The sequence below is a fragment of the Melitaea cinxia genome, chromosome 29 (assembly GCF_905220565.1).
Source record: "Melitaea cinxia chromosome 29, ilMelCinx1.1, whole genome shotgun sequence".
In the NCBI taxonomy this organism is placed as follows: domain Eukaryota; kingdom Metazoa; phylum Arthropoda; class Insecta; order Lepidoptera; family Nymphalidae; genus Melitaea; species Melitaea cinxia.
Genome location: NC_059422.1, coordinates 7,085,263 through 7,102,398, shown reverse-complemented (window position 1 = coordinate 7,102,398; position 17,136 = coordinate 7,085,263). Strand labels below are relative to the sequence as shown.

At 34.5% G+C, this 17,136-nt stretch overlaps 1 protein-coding gene across 1 annotated transcript in view; it reads left to right on the top strand.

Moving 5' to 3' along the window:
• Positions 1-17,136, top strand: part of LOC123667772 (steroidogenic acute regulatory protein-like) — a 28,544-nt gene continuing 11,408 nt past the window's right edge. Inside the window, exons 1-6 of the mRNA XM_045601611.1 lie at positions 1-76; positions 783-931; positions 1,749-1,907; positions 2,962-3,015; positions 4,604-4,742; positions 5,175-5,338. Coding sequence (XP_045457567.1) covers positions 1-76; positions 783-931; positions 1,749-1,907; positions 2,962-3,015; positions 4,604-4,742; positions 5,175-5,338 — 741 coding nt within the window. The remainder of the gene's footprint in view (positions 77-782; positions 932-1,748; positions 1,908-2,961; positions 3,016-4,603; positions 4,743-5,174; positions 5,339-17,136) is intronic.

The following is a 17,136-nucleotide window of genomic DNA, read 5'->3' as shown; positions in this document are numbered from 1 at the left end:
ATGGCCGACTACCAAATTAGGGAGGCAGCGCATTCACTTCTTAGCAGTGTCTCAAGTCCGCCATATAGAAATTTATGTAAGTACTAAATATTTTTTTTTATATGCAACTAATTTGGAAAAAAAGCGTACGTTTCGCCTGGTGGTAAGCGATTAGCGTAGCTTATATACGCCTGCAATACTAGAAGCAATCCAAGCGCGTGCCCTATCTCCAATTCTCCCTAGGAGCCCTCTTACTCATACAGGAACACAACACTGCTTGAAAACAGTATTATTTGGCTGTGATCTTCAGTAAGGTCGAGGTACTTTCCCAGACTTATTTTGAACAGGAAATTTCCTGCTGTGCCCTGCCTATTAAATATAAATATTTATAATATGTACGATTTTATTTTTGTGTTACCCACACATTAGGAATTCTAAACATTTTTGAATATCATATAAAAAATTGACCGCTCCAGCGGGATTCGAACCCGCGTCTCCGACTGACCGTGTCGGCGCTCTAGCCAATTAAGCTATGGAACGATGTATCCGCTAGAGCGAAATTGTGCTAAAACATTATCATGTAGCCATTTAATATTTTTATATTTATTAAAATTATACAGAATTACCCTTTTTTTTGTCACACAATGTCACACTTTTTGTCTCTTTCCTCCAAATATATAACATTTGTAGATTAACCCATCTTTCTTGTCACACTGATAGATCACACTACCCATAATATAATATTTGTGGAATAGCCCCATTTATAATCACATTATTATAATATGTATGTTTGTCTGTTCCAGCCCACTCTCAGTCAGTTAACCTTGTATCTGAAGACCTGGTAGCCGGTCACAGGCCTCAAGGAAGAATGTCTACAGTACGGAGATTCTTTTGTCTGTTTGTGACATTTGACATACTGTTCACGAGTCTTATGTGGTTGATTTGTGTTATGGTGAGTTCTTTTTAAAACACTATTTTTTTATTATCCTTAGTTTTGAATGGTCAATGTCAAACGTTGTAATAGTTACTGTTCCACGTTTGTATGGAAAGATGAGCTACTTGTGTAATATAGCAAGCGAGGCAGATGAACTGTTGTGACGAATTGTAATTATTTTTTTTTAAATGTATGTTCGGGGATAACTCAGTCGTTTATGAACCGATTTTGATAATTCTTTTTTTGTTGGAAAGGAGATATCCCTAGTTTGGTACCATGATAAGGAAACCAGAATCTGATGATGGGATCCCAGAGAAATCGAGGGAAACTTTCGAAAATCCGGATAACTTTTTACTAGGTGTACCGATTTTAATGATTTTTAATGTAATCGAAAGCCGATGTTTATCATGTGGTCGCATTTAAATTTCATCGAAATCTGATTACAACTTTTGGAGTAATCTTTGATAATGCGTATTAACTAGACTATTTTTTCGCCTACCTACGTTGTATTACTTGTCGATATAATTGAAGTCGGTTTTTCTTCGTTTGCCTGCAAACACAATTATGTGCAATCATTTCATACATAGACCACATTATAAAGCCTTATAAACCTTGAGAAACAAGACCCAACCATCTGCCAATTTTTTTTTTGTTTTTTTTTTTTTTTTTTTTTTTTTTTTTTAATTATGTATGGGCTTACTCTTGACCTCAGTCTAGCTCTAGAGCACAGACGAGGTCGAAGATGGAGTGAGTTCACCCAGAAAAATGATCCAATGGTCTAAACAAATACAAAAATTGTTTTCAAATAACTAATTCAAATTTTGCTCTATTACAGATGAAAGGAGAAACGCTAATGCAGATATTTAACAGAGAAATACTACACTACAACATAAAAATATCACTGTTCGACATAGTTATTGTGGCTGTTCTGAGATTTTTATTATTAATAGTTTTTTACGCTATCTTGTATATAAATAATTGGAGCGTTATTGCGGTGAGTCTTATTAATATTATTATTATATTATTATTATAAAGATTATATATCTTTTATGAAGATTTAGTAGATTAAAGCAGGCGCAACGGTCACAGCGCTGGTTTGTGGCTGTTGCGCTGGCGGTTGCTGGTTCGATCCACAACATGACAACATTTGTATCGGTCATACAGATGTTTGCCGTGGTCTGGGTGTTTGTGCAGTTCTTGTGGGTCTCCCCGCCGTGCCTCGGAGAGCACGTTAAGCCGTCGGTCCCGGTTGTTATCATGTACACCTGATAGCGATCGTTACTCACAGTAGGGAACATATCCGCCAACCCCCATTGGAGCAGCTTGGTGGATTAAGTTTCAATCTTTCTCCTACATGGAGAAAGAGGTCTATACCCAGCAGTGGAATATTACAGGCTGAAGCGTAAATGGTTAGACTATTTCCTTTAGCTTATAGCGGCCGAAGACAAGCAGCAGCGTTTTCGGTGCGACAAAGCCAGTCCTGCGGTCACCAACCCGCCTGCCCAGCTGGTGACTATGGGCAACACACATGAGTTCACGCCATTTTTGGCGCGAACTTGTGGAGGCCATGTCCAGCAGTGGACTGCGATAGGCTGAAGTGATGATGATGAGTGATTACAATACTTATATAATAAAGAGAAAATATTTAATTTTTTATAAGTTTATATTTATTTTCGACGAGCCCGTTGCCGCAGTTTGTAGTGACCCCGCTTTCTGCTCCGGGGGTTGTGGGTTCGAGTCCCACCCCGAATCTGGGTGTAATATGAAAATTTATTTATATATGTATTATTTATAAGTATGTTTATCGAAAAAAAAATGTCCATACCAGTTGGCTGTTACGTATAACACAAGCATTAAGTTGCTTTCTTTAGGAACAGACCGTGTGTGTATTGTGTAGATACTTATTATTTATTTATGTTCGATAAATCCAAAATAATATCCTTTAACCAATGGAATGCTGTGTTATCACTAAGTGATATGCTATAATGTTATTAGAGAAAACGGAACAGCCAAAAAGCTATTATTGTAATTTTTTTTTTTTGTTTCAGCTCTCAACCGGCGGTACATGTGCCTTTTTAATATCAAAAGTCTTTGTATATGACGTGAGTATATCACGCTTCAGCCTTTAATATCCCACTGCTGGACATAGGCCTCTTTCCCCATGTAGGAGAAGGATCAGAGTTTAATCCACCACGTTGCTCCAATGTGGGTTGACGGATATACTCCCTACTATGAGTAACGATCAGGTGTACATGATAACAACCGGGACCAACGGCTTAATGTGCTCTCCGAGGCACGGTGGGGAGACCCACGAGGACTGCACAAACACCCAGAACACGGCAAACACCTGTACGGCCAATACAATTTTTGTCACGTGCGCGGATCGAACCCGCAACCGCCAGCGCAACAGGTACAATCCATGGCTGTAACCGTTGCGCCAACGCGGGCGGCGTGAGTATATTACAATTAGCTAGAATCATACACACAGTGATTTGTCTAGTGTTATCACTGAGGTAGGGCACAGCAGGAATTTCCTGCTCAAAATATGGAGCAGCCCGATCTCGACCTTACAGAAGACCACAGCTAAATAATACTGTTTTCAAGCAGTATTGTGTTCCTGTTGGTGAGTAAGGTGACCAGAGCTCCTGGGGGGATTGGGGATTGTGTCGGTAACGCGCTTGCGATGCTTCTGGTGTTGCAGGCGTCTATAAGCTACGGTAATCTCTTACCATCAGGTGAGCCGTACGCTTGTATGCCGACCTAGTGACATAAAAAAAAATATCAAGTGTTCAACAAGTCGCCAAACGCTAATGACGTAGTTCATATTAATTGTTATGACATAGCTTAGTAACTACGTGTAATAATTTCTTAAATCAATATTTAATTAAATTAAACAATAATTAACTCTGATTTGTCGGTCCCGGTTGTTATCATGTACACCTGATAGCGATGGTTACTCATAAAAGGGAATATATCCGCCAACCCGCATTGGAGCAGCGTGGTGGATTAAGCTCGGATCCTTCTCCTACATGGGGAAAGAGGCCTATGCCCAGTAGTGGGATATTACAAGCTGAAGCGAAATCGATAATTAACTCTGATTTGACACATTATAACCATTCATTATTATTCAAGTTGTTAACAACGTTACGCTGTTCAAAAATATAGAGAGATTGTGATAATCGCCTTGGCTAATTAATTTACAAACCCGCTAATGCTTAACACTAGTAATTATAATAATACGCTCTGGTGCAGTAGTGTGTGTGTCGTGTACGCGTCTTAACACCGACGGTTTGCGGGTTCGACTCTCGTTTATGATGGATATTTGTATTGTACAAATATTTCTTTCCAGTTTGGATGTCTGTAGTTTAGGCTGGATGAGGATTGCGGAAGACCGGGATGTTTGGCGCGAACTTGGGGAGGCCTATGTCCAGCAGTGGACTGCGATAGGCTGAAGTGATGATGGCGATGATGGATGTCTGTCCCTGTGGGTCTCCCCGCCGTGCCTCGGATAGCACGTCAAGCCGTCAATAGTACAAAATCCAGCAAAGTTTCCACCAAATACAATATTTTAAAAGTTTATACTAAAATAATAATTAATCAACTTAAAATGAAATAAAACAAGATTTTTATTTTACGTTACAAACGTTTTAACGTAAATAACAACATTAAAATTATTATTCTTGTCCGCAGTGGCCGGACGCCTCCCAGCCAGTTTACCAAGTATTCTTGATCCTGACTTCCTTCACCCTGGCGTGGGGGGAGGCCTGGTTCCTGGACTTCAGGGTCTTACCTCAGGAACTACAGGCTAAACAGATCCTGGACACCATCGGTGAGTAATACATTTTCCATCGTTAATACCTACACTGTACTTGTAAGAAAAAACACTAATTGTGTACACCTAAACCTGCATTTTCATTATTTTTATAATGAACTAGCTGTACCCTGCGCGCGTTGCTACGCTTTATTTTTTACCAACTCAGAATCCATTGCGTGCTCATGCGCAACACTTTGCTGAAGATCATGACATGATCAAATGCATAATTTACGATTCTATAAAGGACATACAGACAAACATTCATTTTTATATTTATAGATATAATTATGATTTTATCGTTTAAGTTAGAATTCGGTAGAATATTCTAATTAAAGGTTATAAAATACAGATAATACAAGCATGAACTTGTTTACTTTAGGAACGGATGACAGTGATTGTTATAAGATATTTAATTATTATAATCAACGCCCCCCTCCCTCCCTCCAGTCCACAACAACACAGAGCGAACCCCCCTGCTGGCCCCCCACAGACACCCTCGTGCTCAGTCGACGCACGGCGAGTCCACGGTCAACTGGTTCTCGCCCGTCGAGACCCCGGAGTCCAGTCCTAGGCCCAAACGGCCCGGGGACGTCATCCTTACTCAAGATCAGGTGAGTGATGACACGTTTGTTGGATTACTTTTACTTGCGGACAAGCCTAAGGGCTTTTGCAAGTAAATGTAGTGTAATTAATACATGCTTTTTTAATATGTTACATATAAATAAATAAATAAAAAATAAAAAAAAAATAGATTTTTTTTAAATTAAAATATACAGCAAAATGGGATTTCTATACAAATATTAAGAAATGTCACAGCGGGCAATATCCTGCTCGAAATCTGGAGCAGGCCGACTGGGACAGTACCTCGACCTTACAGAAGATCACAGACAAATAGTACTGCTTTCAAGCAGTGTTGTGTTCTTGTTGTTGAGTAGGGTGCAAAGCTTCTGGCCGGGGTCAGGGTCAGGGGTAGGGTCGGCAACATGCAAAGCTGAATTAAGTAAATCCGGTTTTAGTAATTAATAGTGAATTCTAAAATCTAAATCGACGCCTGCCATTCGTATCACTAAAGAATGCTATTCTACTAATGTCACCACAGCGTCACTCATATACATATAAAATTTTCGTGTCGCGATGTTTGTAGTTAAACTCCTCCGAAACGGCTTGACCGATTCTTATGAAAATTTTTTGTGCATATTGGGTAGGTCTGAGAATCGAACAACATCTATTTTTCATACCACTAAGTTATAAGGGGGGTGGAGGGGGTTAAGGGGCTTTATAACATATATTATATATATGGCAAAACAACGTTTGCGGGGTCAATCAGTAGCAGTATAACTGTAGCTATACAGCTGACGTATTGTACAACATTACACATTATTAATTTTAATACTAGAAGTTCTAAGTTTTCACTTCTATCGGCAGTCTCTATAATTGCCGTTTTTTTTTTGTTCCACAGACCTTGTATCGATTCTTATGGAATCAAAAAAACATAATAAAATAAATGAACACAGTTATACACATGTTACTTTTATCATTTTTAATTATTATTTGTTACTTCTCGGATTATCCCATAATCTTATCTGTCGATTATAATTATGATTTTATTATGTAACATAATTTGGTTTGATAAAAGAATATAATTTGTATACCAAATATATGTAATAATATTTTTTTTCTTAAGGTATTATTTGAAATTATATATTTACTAAAATATAGCATAAATGGTACCTCGAACTTTTTAACCGACTACAAAAATAGGAGATTCTCGATTCGATTCATTGTTTTATTTTTATGGACAATTTAAAAACTCGTCATAGATCTCCAGTAATTAAAATGCCACCAAACGACAAGAACCATTAGCTTTTTGAGATTTTTTTAATAAAAAAAAACGGCTAAGTGCGAGTCCGAATCGCGCACCAAGGGTTCCGTACAAAAAATCTTAAAAATATTTTTATTCTATGATGTACTTAACAATTTTGCGGTATTGATTCGTTTGCGAGTGTCGAACATTCGTAGTATACGGTATAGTAAACGGCTGTCTCGATATTTTGATTGCGTTGGCTTAGAAGTTTGATTATTTCACAGCTCTTTAAGACACAGTCGATCTGACTATTTGATATAAATTTCAGCTTAATAGAGGTATCACGTGTTCTTGAGGAAAAGGGTCTTGAACAGACAGACGGACAACAAAGTGATCCCTTATAGAGTTCCGTCTTTTCCTTTTGAGGTACGGAACCCTAAAACGAATCATCAAAATCGGTACACCCAGTAAAAATTCATGAGGTAACAGATATAAAGAAATAGAGTCGAATCAATCGTTTTTTTTTTCATTTGTAAGGTAACAATTATAATAAAATATATTAGGGTGACTAAATGTCTCTATACATTGTTTCACCATCATCTCATATCTATGAACGGTTGACCTTAATTGATCCTAATCCCATCGATTAAGATCAATACATCCTTGCATGCAATTAGACAGACACACAATGTATGAAATTATAATCAGTTTTAACCGACTTCCACTAAAAGAGTTTCTCAATTCGATTATATTTTTTTATGTTACCTCAGAACTTTTGACAGGGTGGACCGATTTCGATGATTTTTTTTTAATCGAAAGGTGGTGCGCGTCATGTGGTACCCTTTTAATTTAATTGAGATCTAACAAGTACTTTTTGAGTTATATCTAATAATGCGTTTTTACTTGAGTATTTTTTCGTCGACCTACATTGTATTATACCGCATAACTTTTCACTGGATGTACCGATTTTGATGATTCTTGTTTTAATCGAAAGTTAGTGTGTGTCACGTGGTCCCATTTAAATTTAATTGAGATCTAACAAGTAATTTTTGAGCTATATCTAATAATGCGTATAAAAAATAGTCAAGTACTATTTTTAGTACTTGACAATTTTTTCGAATAAGTGCCAACGTTGTTTACATGTTGTTGCATTACGTGTAATTAAAGTTGGTTTCTTTTTCGTTTCCGAGCAAACACAATTATTAATTAACATGTTAATGTTTCAAACTGTCCGTCTTTTTTTGTGATCTTTTTTTTAATTACACATATAACCTTTTATATTACCTTTATTATACATATAAACCTTCCTCTAGAATCACTCTATTTACTAAAGAAAACCGCATCGTTGGTTAGTTTTAAAGATCTGAGCATACAGACAGCGGGAAGCGACTTTGTTTTAAACTATGTAATGATTTACTAGTTAAACCAATAAGTTTTAATAGTCGACGTTATCTTTTTTTTCTCGTTCGTCTGGCTCGGTCACACTTTTCGTAACGCTCTCGTCACGAATTCACCAGCTCGCTCCCCAATTCAAGCGTGCGTAAAGAAATTTTACTTCAAAAATTTCTGAAAACGTAACGATTATTTACGTTTTTTTGTTTAGTACCTAATCTTCTATCTAACTCGAGAATGGCTCGACCAACTCGGCTAAATTATTTTTTTGTATGTTCCTTAAGACACACGGAGGCTTTTATGACTAAAAAAATTTTTTTTAAATCAAAATAGATAAAAATCTTTTGACAGAACGAAGTCATTCATTCATTCAGATTAATGGCTTCCAATAGTGCCAAACTAGCACTGATAATTTCGTCAATGTCACAGAACGAAGTCTGTCCGGGCAGCTAGTAAATAAGTACTTAAACATGAAATAGTTATAATAATATTACAAAAAAAAAACTTATTTATAATTTGTAAGAAATACATTTACCGATATAAAATACCATTAAATATAATAATAATATTAAGTTGTAATATTTCTTCGGATACTGATCAAATACACGGAATCAATCTTGCGCAAAATATCAAATAAAAAAGTACAAGTATAATAACAATAAAAAGGTAAAGTATAAAGACAACTTCACACTAGGCTATCGATTTCACTCCGGTTGCTATATTCAGAAACGATTCGTTTGGCTCACGAATCGTTCGATTTTTACATAATTAATCTAATTTAACCGATTTCGAAAAAGAATATATTCTCAATTCGACTGTATTTTTTTGTGTTACCTCTTAACTTTTTACTGGTTGTACCGATTTTGATGATTCTTTTACACCACAACTACATAATACACGTTCAACATGTTAAAATTATGACTATTTAGCTATTTTGTAAAGACAAAACGTATGGGATATACAGAATTTTGTCATAGTGTAGGCGTTTGGTCTTGTTATTTATTGTAGGTGTTTTGTTTAGTTATTAGGTAACACACGTAAATATACAGTACAATTCTCTTCTCAGTTGTACTCAACTGAGAAGCTCCATTTTTAAAAGTCGGTTTTAAATAATTTGTCACGTCACTGCACCAAATCCAATGAGTATTTTTTTTTTCTATTTATTAATTTCCCACACTTCCCCACTCAACTTTCTGTGACTGACTCCGACTGAGTAGTCGAGTGTGTAGTTACCATTATTTTAAACAGTTCATAAGCGGAACCAGAGCGAGTATTGCGTTACACAATAAAAATGATTGAGATCGGATAATATCCGTGTTTATGTATATTTAACATTGCTATCGATACATTTATTTAGTATTAGTACTTGTTACTAGGCATTGTCGACAATATTTATGTATTTAGAGGAAACTACGTGCAGCCATTTTAGAAGTTATACTTCATTTGGCGCGTTCGGGAAAAATGATGATGGTAAATGTTTATTGGAAAGAAGTTCCTTACCGCAGGCTTGACATTTGGCTGGGCGAGCGAACTGAAAAAAATGTGATTCTAAAACCGTAAGAAAAATATATAACGGAAGTGACGTAATATCAGTTACACGACTGTACCTATAAAATGACGTTTGTAAAACTAAAATATTACTAGTAAACTTTTTTTAAAATTATTTTTGTAATTTTATACTGTCGACAAAAATAAATAAAGACATATGTTTTTTTTATTTCACTTAATAATTTGAAATTATTATTATTATTATTATTATTTTCTTTGATTTATTTTATTTTACGGTATTTGTTATTTTCTAAAATACTAAATTTCCTAAATACTTTTATGTACTTAATTAAAAACCAATCAACAAAATTAAAAAAAAAAAAAAAAAAACATCAAGAACTAGAAAATATATATAAAATTCTACATTTTTTTTTTCAAATTGTGTTGCTTCTATACAAAAAACCGACACCCTTAAGTTAGATATTCAACGAAGAAGTAGTTAGCAACGTGAAGCCAGTGAAGTATAACTTCCTTAAGTGCGTACATAAGTACGCACACACTTTTTTATTTCTTATAGAACATATCGATTTTTTTTTGCATTTTTTTTTATATATAAACCTTGTTGACATGACACCGTCTTCGTTATTGTCCTAAAAAAAACTGACTTCGAATTGCATCGACAAGTAGTACAACGTGGGTAGTTAAAAAATAATCAATTAAATATGCATTATTAGGGATGGCTCGAAAAGTACTCGTCAGATGTCGCATAAATGTCGTCGGCTTATTAAGTATTATATATGTATGTATGATCGCTGTGTGACTACGGCAGTAAGAATATAGCCACCCCTTCTCTTTCTGTGGGTGTCGTAAGAGGCGACTAAGGGATAACACAGTTTCACTACCACCTTGGAACTTAAAAAGCCGACCGATGGCAGGATAACCATCCAACTGCTGGCTTTGAAATACACAGGCCAAAGACAAAATGGCACGAACTCACGTGTGTTGCCCATAGTCACCACGCTGGGCAGGCGGGTTGGTGACCGCAGGGCTGGCTTTGTCGCACCGAAGACGCTGCTGCCCGTCTTCAGCCTGTAATATAGGAGTTAGGTGACAAACAAATGTCAAGGAAAATTATTTATATTATGATACAAGCGACCCGCCCCGGCTTCGCAAGGGTTCAATGCTGATACTAATTTTACTACAGAATGTCTATATTTATAGCTAGCTAGCTAGCTTATAGCATGGTTATTAACTTAATAACAACAACATTCAAATATGCGTCGTTAGATTACACGTTGTTACAGAATGCGTTGAAGAAATAAAGGTTCACTGCTCGTTTCCTGTAGGTGATAGTGTGATAATATGTAACCTAAATGTTGACCCGAGTTCTTAATAATATTCGTGCCAAATTTGAAGTAAATCCATGCAGTACTTTTTGAGTTTATCTCAGACATACATACAGACAAACAGATAAAAATTCTTAAAACTATAGTTTTGGCTTCGATATCGATTGTAGATCACACCCCAAGTATTCTTTTAAAAAAATATTCAGTGTACAGTTTTGATTTTCCTACCATATAATAAATATGTATAGATTAGTATATGTATCATATCAATAATTAAATATTAATCATGTTTTTTTTTTAATTAATCATCATTTGACAGTTGCAGCCGATTACGAAAAAGATTAAACTTCGCAAAATCTATGAGATTACTACAAAAATTTTAAATTAATAACATTATGACGAATAACTTTTATTTTACGTCGATGATACGAAATTATTACATTTGACTTTACATAACAAGTAATTCTTTTATTTAAAAGTCAATGACCAACAAAGGTCAACTGTACGTGTTCTTTACACTGCGGGACAAATTATTTATATCTTCATAGCAATATCCATATAAAATTTTTGCGCCCCATCCCACACTTCTTATTTAGTCCTCTGCCCAAAGGTTGCCTGGAAGAGATCGCTGTATTAGCGATAAGGCCGCCTGTTGCATCTGATGCAAATTTTATTTTTACATTTCATTTGTTATACTGTTAAAACCTTGTATTAGTGTGCGAAAGTGTAAATAAATAAATAAATAAATAAAATATCCGCGCGATGGTGAATTTGACAAAAGCTGGTGAATTCATGACGAGAGCGTTACGAAAAGTATGATCGGGCGAGGCGAACGGAAGTTAAGAGGGAGATATAAGTTAGGTGGAGCGAAAGAAAATTTACTTCAGTCGTGTGGTCTAAAGCACACTCGTTTTGTTTTTTCATAAATATAATTTTAATTTGTAAAATAAAGAATCATAATCACATGATAAACATCGGCTTTCAATTAAAGTAAAAATCGGTACACCCAGTAAAAAGTTATGCGGATTTTCGAGATTTTCCCTCGATTTCTCTGGGATCCCATCATCATGGTCGAATTGAGTAACCTCCTCCTTTTTTTAAGTCGATTAAAAAGTGCTTTTAAAGGTTCCTTGAATAAAGTAAATTTTCTGTTCGGTTATACAACGAAAACTACTGAACCGATCGGAATAATACTTATACCATAAGATGCAGCGTGTTTCGGAGAAGGTTCTAGTATATGATATGTTGGTGATTACTTATCGTGTAAAATGTGAAATGGACGGACAGACGTCGCTAGTATGTATTACTGATAAATGTTCTCTTCATTCGTAATCTAAATATAATAGTATAATTAGTCAGGATTTCATTAAATATGTATTTTAAAAGCTTTAGAAATAAAAAAAAAATATCATTATAATCTTAATATATGTATATAAATTATGGGTCAAGTTGTCCGCGATGGACTCTTAAACTATTTAACCCATATCAATCAAATTTGCACACCGTGTGCAGTTTGATCCAACTTGAAAGATAGGCTACATTTTATTTCGATATATATAATTATTATATTAAAGAAATAAAAATTAAAACGGTACGAAGTTCGCCACGTCGACTAGTTCTGAAGAAAATGGCCCATTAATAACTTACCTAATTTAGATTCTAATAAGCCCTATACGCACTAAGCGATTCGCTAGTACATTCTTGATCCGTACGGGCAAAGAATGGAACTCTCTACCAGCGTCTGTGTTTCCGGAAAAGTATAACCTGGGGATCTTAAGTCGCGAGTGAATAGGTTACTTCTAGGTAAGTGTACTCCATCTTAGACCGCTTTTTCACTTATCATCAGGTGAAATAGTGGTCCAACGCAAGCCAATATATATGTCACTGTATAAAATAAAATAAATAAAATACTATTACAGTCTTAGAAATATAAAAAATATAAGCCTTAATTTAATGATGTATCTTTTACTGTGCAACGAAGTGTAAACTCATACGCATATAAATTATAATAATTATACTTTGCCACGGTCAGTTGAAATCTTTACCGCGTGAGGAAGGTCGTTACGTTGACGATTTCTATTCGTTTTATTAACATAAGTGTTCTAATATTAATAATAAGTGATATAAATGTTTTAAGTGTATGTAGGTAAAAAAATTAGTAACGATAATAGGTTAAAAAACATTTTAATTCTCATAGTCATCATTGTTGTCGACTAATGCCAACATAATTTTGATGATTGATTGATTGTTTTAATGGCTTCAGTTTTATGATATGTCATAATACAATATACAAATGTTCTTGTATACAAAACAAATGCTGTTCGTTATGGCTGGATCGATTTGGCTTATTTTGATCTTGAATTATTTGTAGAAGTTCAGGGAAGGATAAACGGTGAGAGACATAAATAATAAGTACCGGAAAATATTAAAAACGGCAATTTAAAAATGTTCCGTTGTTGTTGTTGTTTTAAAATTTATCCCCAATTGGGAAAGGCAAAGGACTATAATCCATACAGCCTAGTTTGAATTTGTAAGTTTCGTTCTGATATATGCTTAAAAATGTTCCTTGCTGTGAAACATTTCGTTTTTTTTTTTTTTTTTTTGTCAAAATAATTGTCACTTGGATGTCAAATATTTACAGGTGCGTTCAGAAAGTGTTTTGTACATATTTTTCACAAATATAATTATGTGGTTCATACGAAGTTCACCGGGTCATCTAGTTTGTAATAAAATAAACAATAAATATATAAATAGTCATTTCATAATTGTTGATAATTAAAATTTACAACTGTGTGGAAAAAATAAGTGTCATAAAGTCACATTAATTAGTTTAATGAATTAGCTGGTTGGGTTAGCGGGTATTATTCCCTACGCGTAACGATCTTTATCAGCTGTTTATGATAACAATCGGGACCGATAGCTTAACGTGCTCACCGAGGCAGGGTGGGGAGATCCACAAGGATAGACATCGAAACTGTAAAGAAAAATTTGTACAAATAAAACACTCAAAACGCCGGTTGTTAGGAGCGTACACGCCTACGCACTACACCAGAGCGGATTATTTATTTATTATGTATATTTTACATAATCTATTTAATTATTTATATCATTATCGCTTTCCAGTTAAACGGTTCAAATAGGCGTTAAATGAAATACATGGTTTAACTAATAGTAAATGTTGATATTGTTAGTAGATATAAATAATTTTATGAGCACACACACACATTTCCTGCTTAATATCTGAAGCACCCGAATGGGGCACCTCGACCTTACAAAAAATGACAACGAAAAACATAATAAGTTATGCGCGTACATAGGTTTCTGAGATTCATTTATTACGTTTACGATATTTGTACGGGCTAATATCCGATACTAATGGAACGATTGTAATGAAATAGGCTATATTTTATTCCGATTAATGACCGCAAGTGAAACCGCGGAGCACAGCTAATATGTGTATAAGATTTGTATCCAGGAATCAGGATTACACCAAACAGACTAGGATATCAGATAGCGATGATTTTGACAACGTGATTTAATTTTATCTTTTTTTATCAATCGATAATAAGTACTCGACACACAGAATGTGTTGCCGCGCGTTTCAGGGCGTTTGCGTTTCATGTTAAGCATTTTAGAAAAAATTATTTTATGTTACTTTATTGGTATTTTCGATCCAGCCTATTCCCCCTGACATCTCACTGCTGGACATAAGGCTTTTTCTCCATGTAGGAGAAGGATAAGAGCATAACCTAACACGCTGCTCCTCTGCGGGTAAATGGATGTATTAAAGAAATGTTTGTACAAATACTCTCAAATCGCAAGCATTTAGACGCGTACATATATATCGCATTTGCGTATTTGCATAAAACATTGTTGCTAGTTGTGATATAGATGTCTTTCATGGCCTATTTGTATATTTATGAGATCTCCTTAGACAGAATTTTATGTAACGAGGTTTTTGTTTTGTTTTTCTCGAATTTGGCATATTTTTTTTTCTAATATGCAGGCTGCATTTTTTGACTGTTTTCAAAATTTAAACCGCAGAATAATTTGTGGTGCATGTTTGGTTTTTTTTTTCTACCGTTTTTTTTTAATTTAATAATAACATCCACGGGCTCAAAACTCCCATGCCTTTTTTAAACATGCATACATTATTATAATACCACAGGCGATTTTTCATTAAAAACTACAAATCGACAGTTCTGTGACTGCTTAGTAAAACTAGGACGTGGTCCGACGCTGACAGTTTTTTTTTTTTTCTAGTGTTTATATCAATAGATCTAGCAAAAATATAGTATAGAATCTAAAAAAATATATATTTATTTATTTATTACTAAATAATAAATATAATCAACCACTTTTACGTAGTAAAAAAAGGGAAAAAACAACAGTACAGAAATAAAATTAAACAAAAAGTAGTTACAATGACAGCATGCAAAGGCGGTCTTATTGCTTTAAGCAATCTCTTCCAGATAACCCCAGGTAAAAGGAGATATATTAGTAACAAAGTGGGGGATTGTGAAAAAGTAGATAAATATAAATACAAAAAAGCATATATACATACCCATATAGAAGAATATATATGTAGAGGCGTAGTGAATTAGCCTCCGATCCTTTCCCTACATAAAAAAAGCACGGCTAAAACTATACACAATAAAAAAACAGTGGAACTATGCAGGCTGAATCGATCAATCAACCATCATAAAATGTGTATCATAAACGCATTAAGTCTGAAAGCGTCATAAGGTCTTTAGTTTAGATATAACTGTTTTTATCAGCGGTCCGTTATGTGCCAGTTCCTCGCGATATCTCGTAGAGAACGGACGTGTGGTGTTGATGTAAACAAATAAAACTTTACTATTTTTATTGTTGATAGTAAATCATTAGTTTAGTTGAAAATAAATGTGTCTATAATATTAGTAACAAATAAAACACTGTGTAATATAAACATACTAAGTATAAAGAGAGATTTCTTTTAAAAATATTTAAAACCCTCAAATAAAAAGTTAAAATAAATAATTTCGAATCTAAAATTGTAAAAAAAAGAAAAAACTGTTTCGGGTCTTATAAAAAAAATTCTAGGATTGCTTTTTATCCGCAGCTTAAATAAAATAAACAATAAAAAACCTGACATTTCGAAAACAATAAAAATAACCGATAGTCTGTGTGAACTTTGCCCTCAAACAAATCATAAAAAAAAGTAATCTGTCAAAAATGTCAAACATGCCGTCGCATTCGGGAGCTCCCGAGTTACCGGAACACGAATTCGATAATCATATCGGAGAAGTGGAGAATGTCGGAACTGAAGAAGAACTGGAAAAGAAATTGAACAGCATGGGTAGATTCGGCTTCGCGCTCACTAGTATCGTTAAATTGTTTTTTAATCGAACTAGTGATGAGCCGTTTCATGCTGAGTGGTTGACAGTGAGTTCTTTTTTTAAAATTTTCTTTTGTTTTGTCGTATTTTTATTTATTTATTAATGGCCAGTCCTTGCACTACCTGCCTATTCTTGAAAGGCATTTTGTAAACGATTTCTAAAAAAGGTTATTTTCTAAATTAAACTGTGTTTTTATGTGTGTGTCACCCGTTTATCTATAAAAAACCCGTGTCCCCTCATAACTACTGAGTGCACCGGTTTTCATAATACCTTTTTTAATCGAAAGCAGGTGCTTCTCATGTCCCATTTAAATTTGATCTTGATCTCACGAATAGTACGTTAAATTGACTATATTGTTATTATATATTATTAGGAATAACTCAAAAATTACACGACATTATAAAATACCTTTTTTGACTTCAGCGTCGGTTATACCTTACATTTTTTAACCGACTTCCAAAAAAGGAGGAGGTTCTCAATTCGACTGTATTTTTTTTTTTTTTTTTTTTTTTTTTTTGTATGTTACATCAGAACTTTTGACCGGGTACACCGATTTCGACAAATTTTGTTTTAATCGAAAGGTGGTGTGTGCCAATTGGTCCCATTTAAATTTGTTTGAGATCTAACAACTACTTTTCGAGTTATATCTAATAATGCGTTTTTACTTGACGCTTTTTTCGTCGACCTACGTTGTATTATACCGCATAACTTTCTACTGAATGTACCGATTTTGATAATTCTTTTTTTGTTGGAAAGAGGATATTCCTAGTTTGGTACCATGATACGGAAACCAGGATCTGATGATGGGATCCCAGAGAAATCGAGGGAAACTCTCGAAAATTCGTAATAACTTTTTACTGGGTGTACCGATTTTGATAATTTAATCGAAAGCTGATGTTTATCATGTGGTCACATATAAATTTTATCGAGATTTGATAACTATTTTTTGAGTAATCTTTGATAACGCGTATTTGCTTGACTATTTTTTCGTCGATCTACGT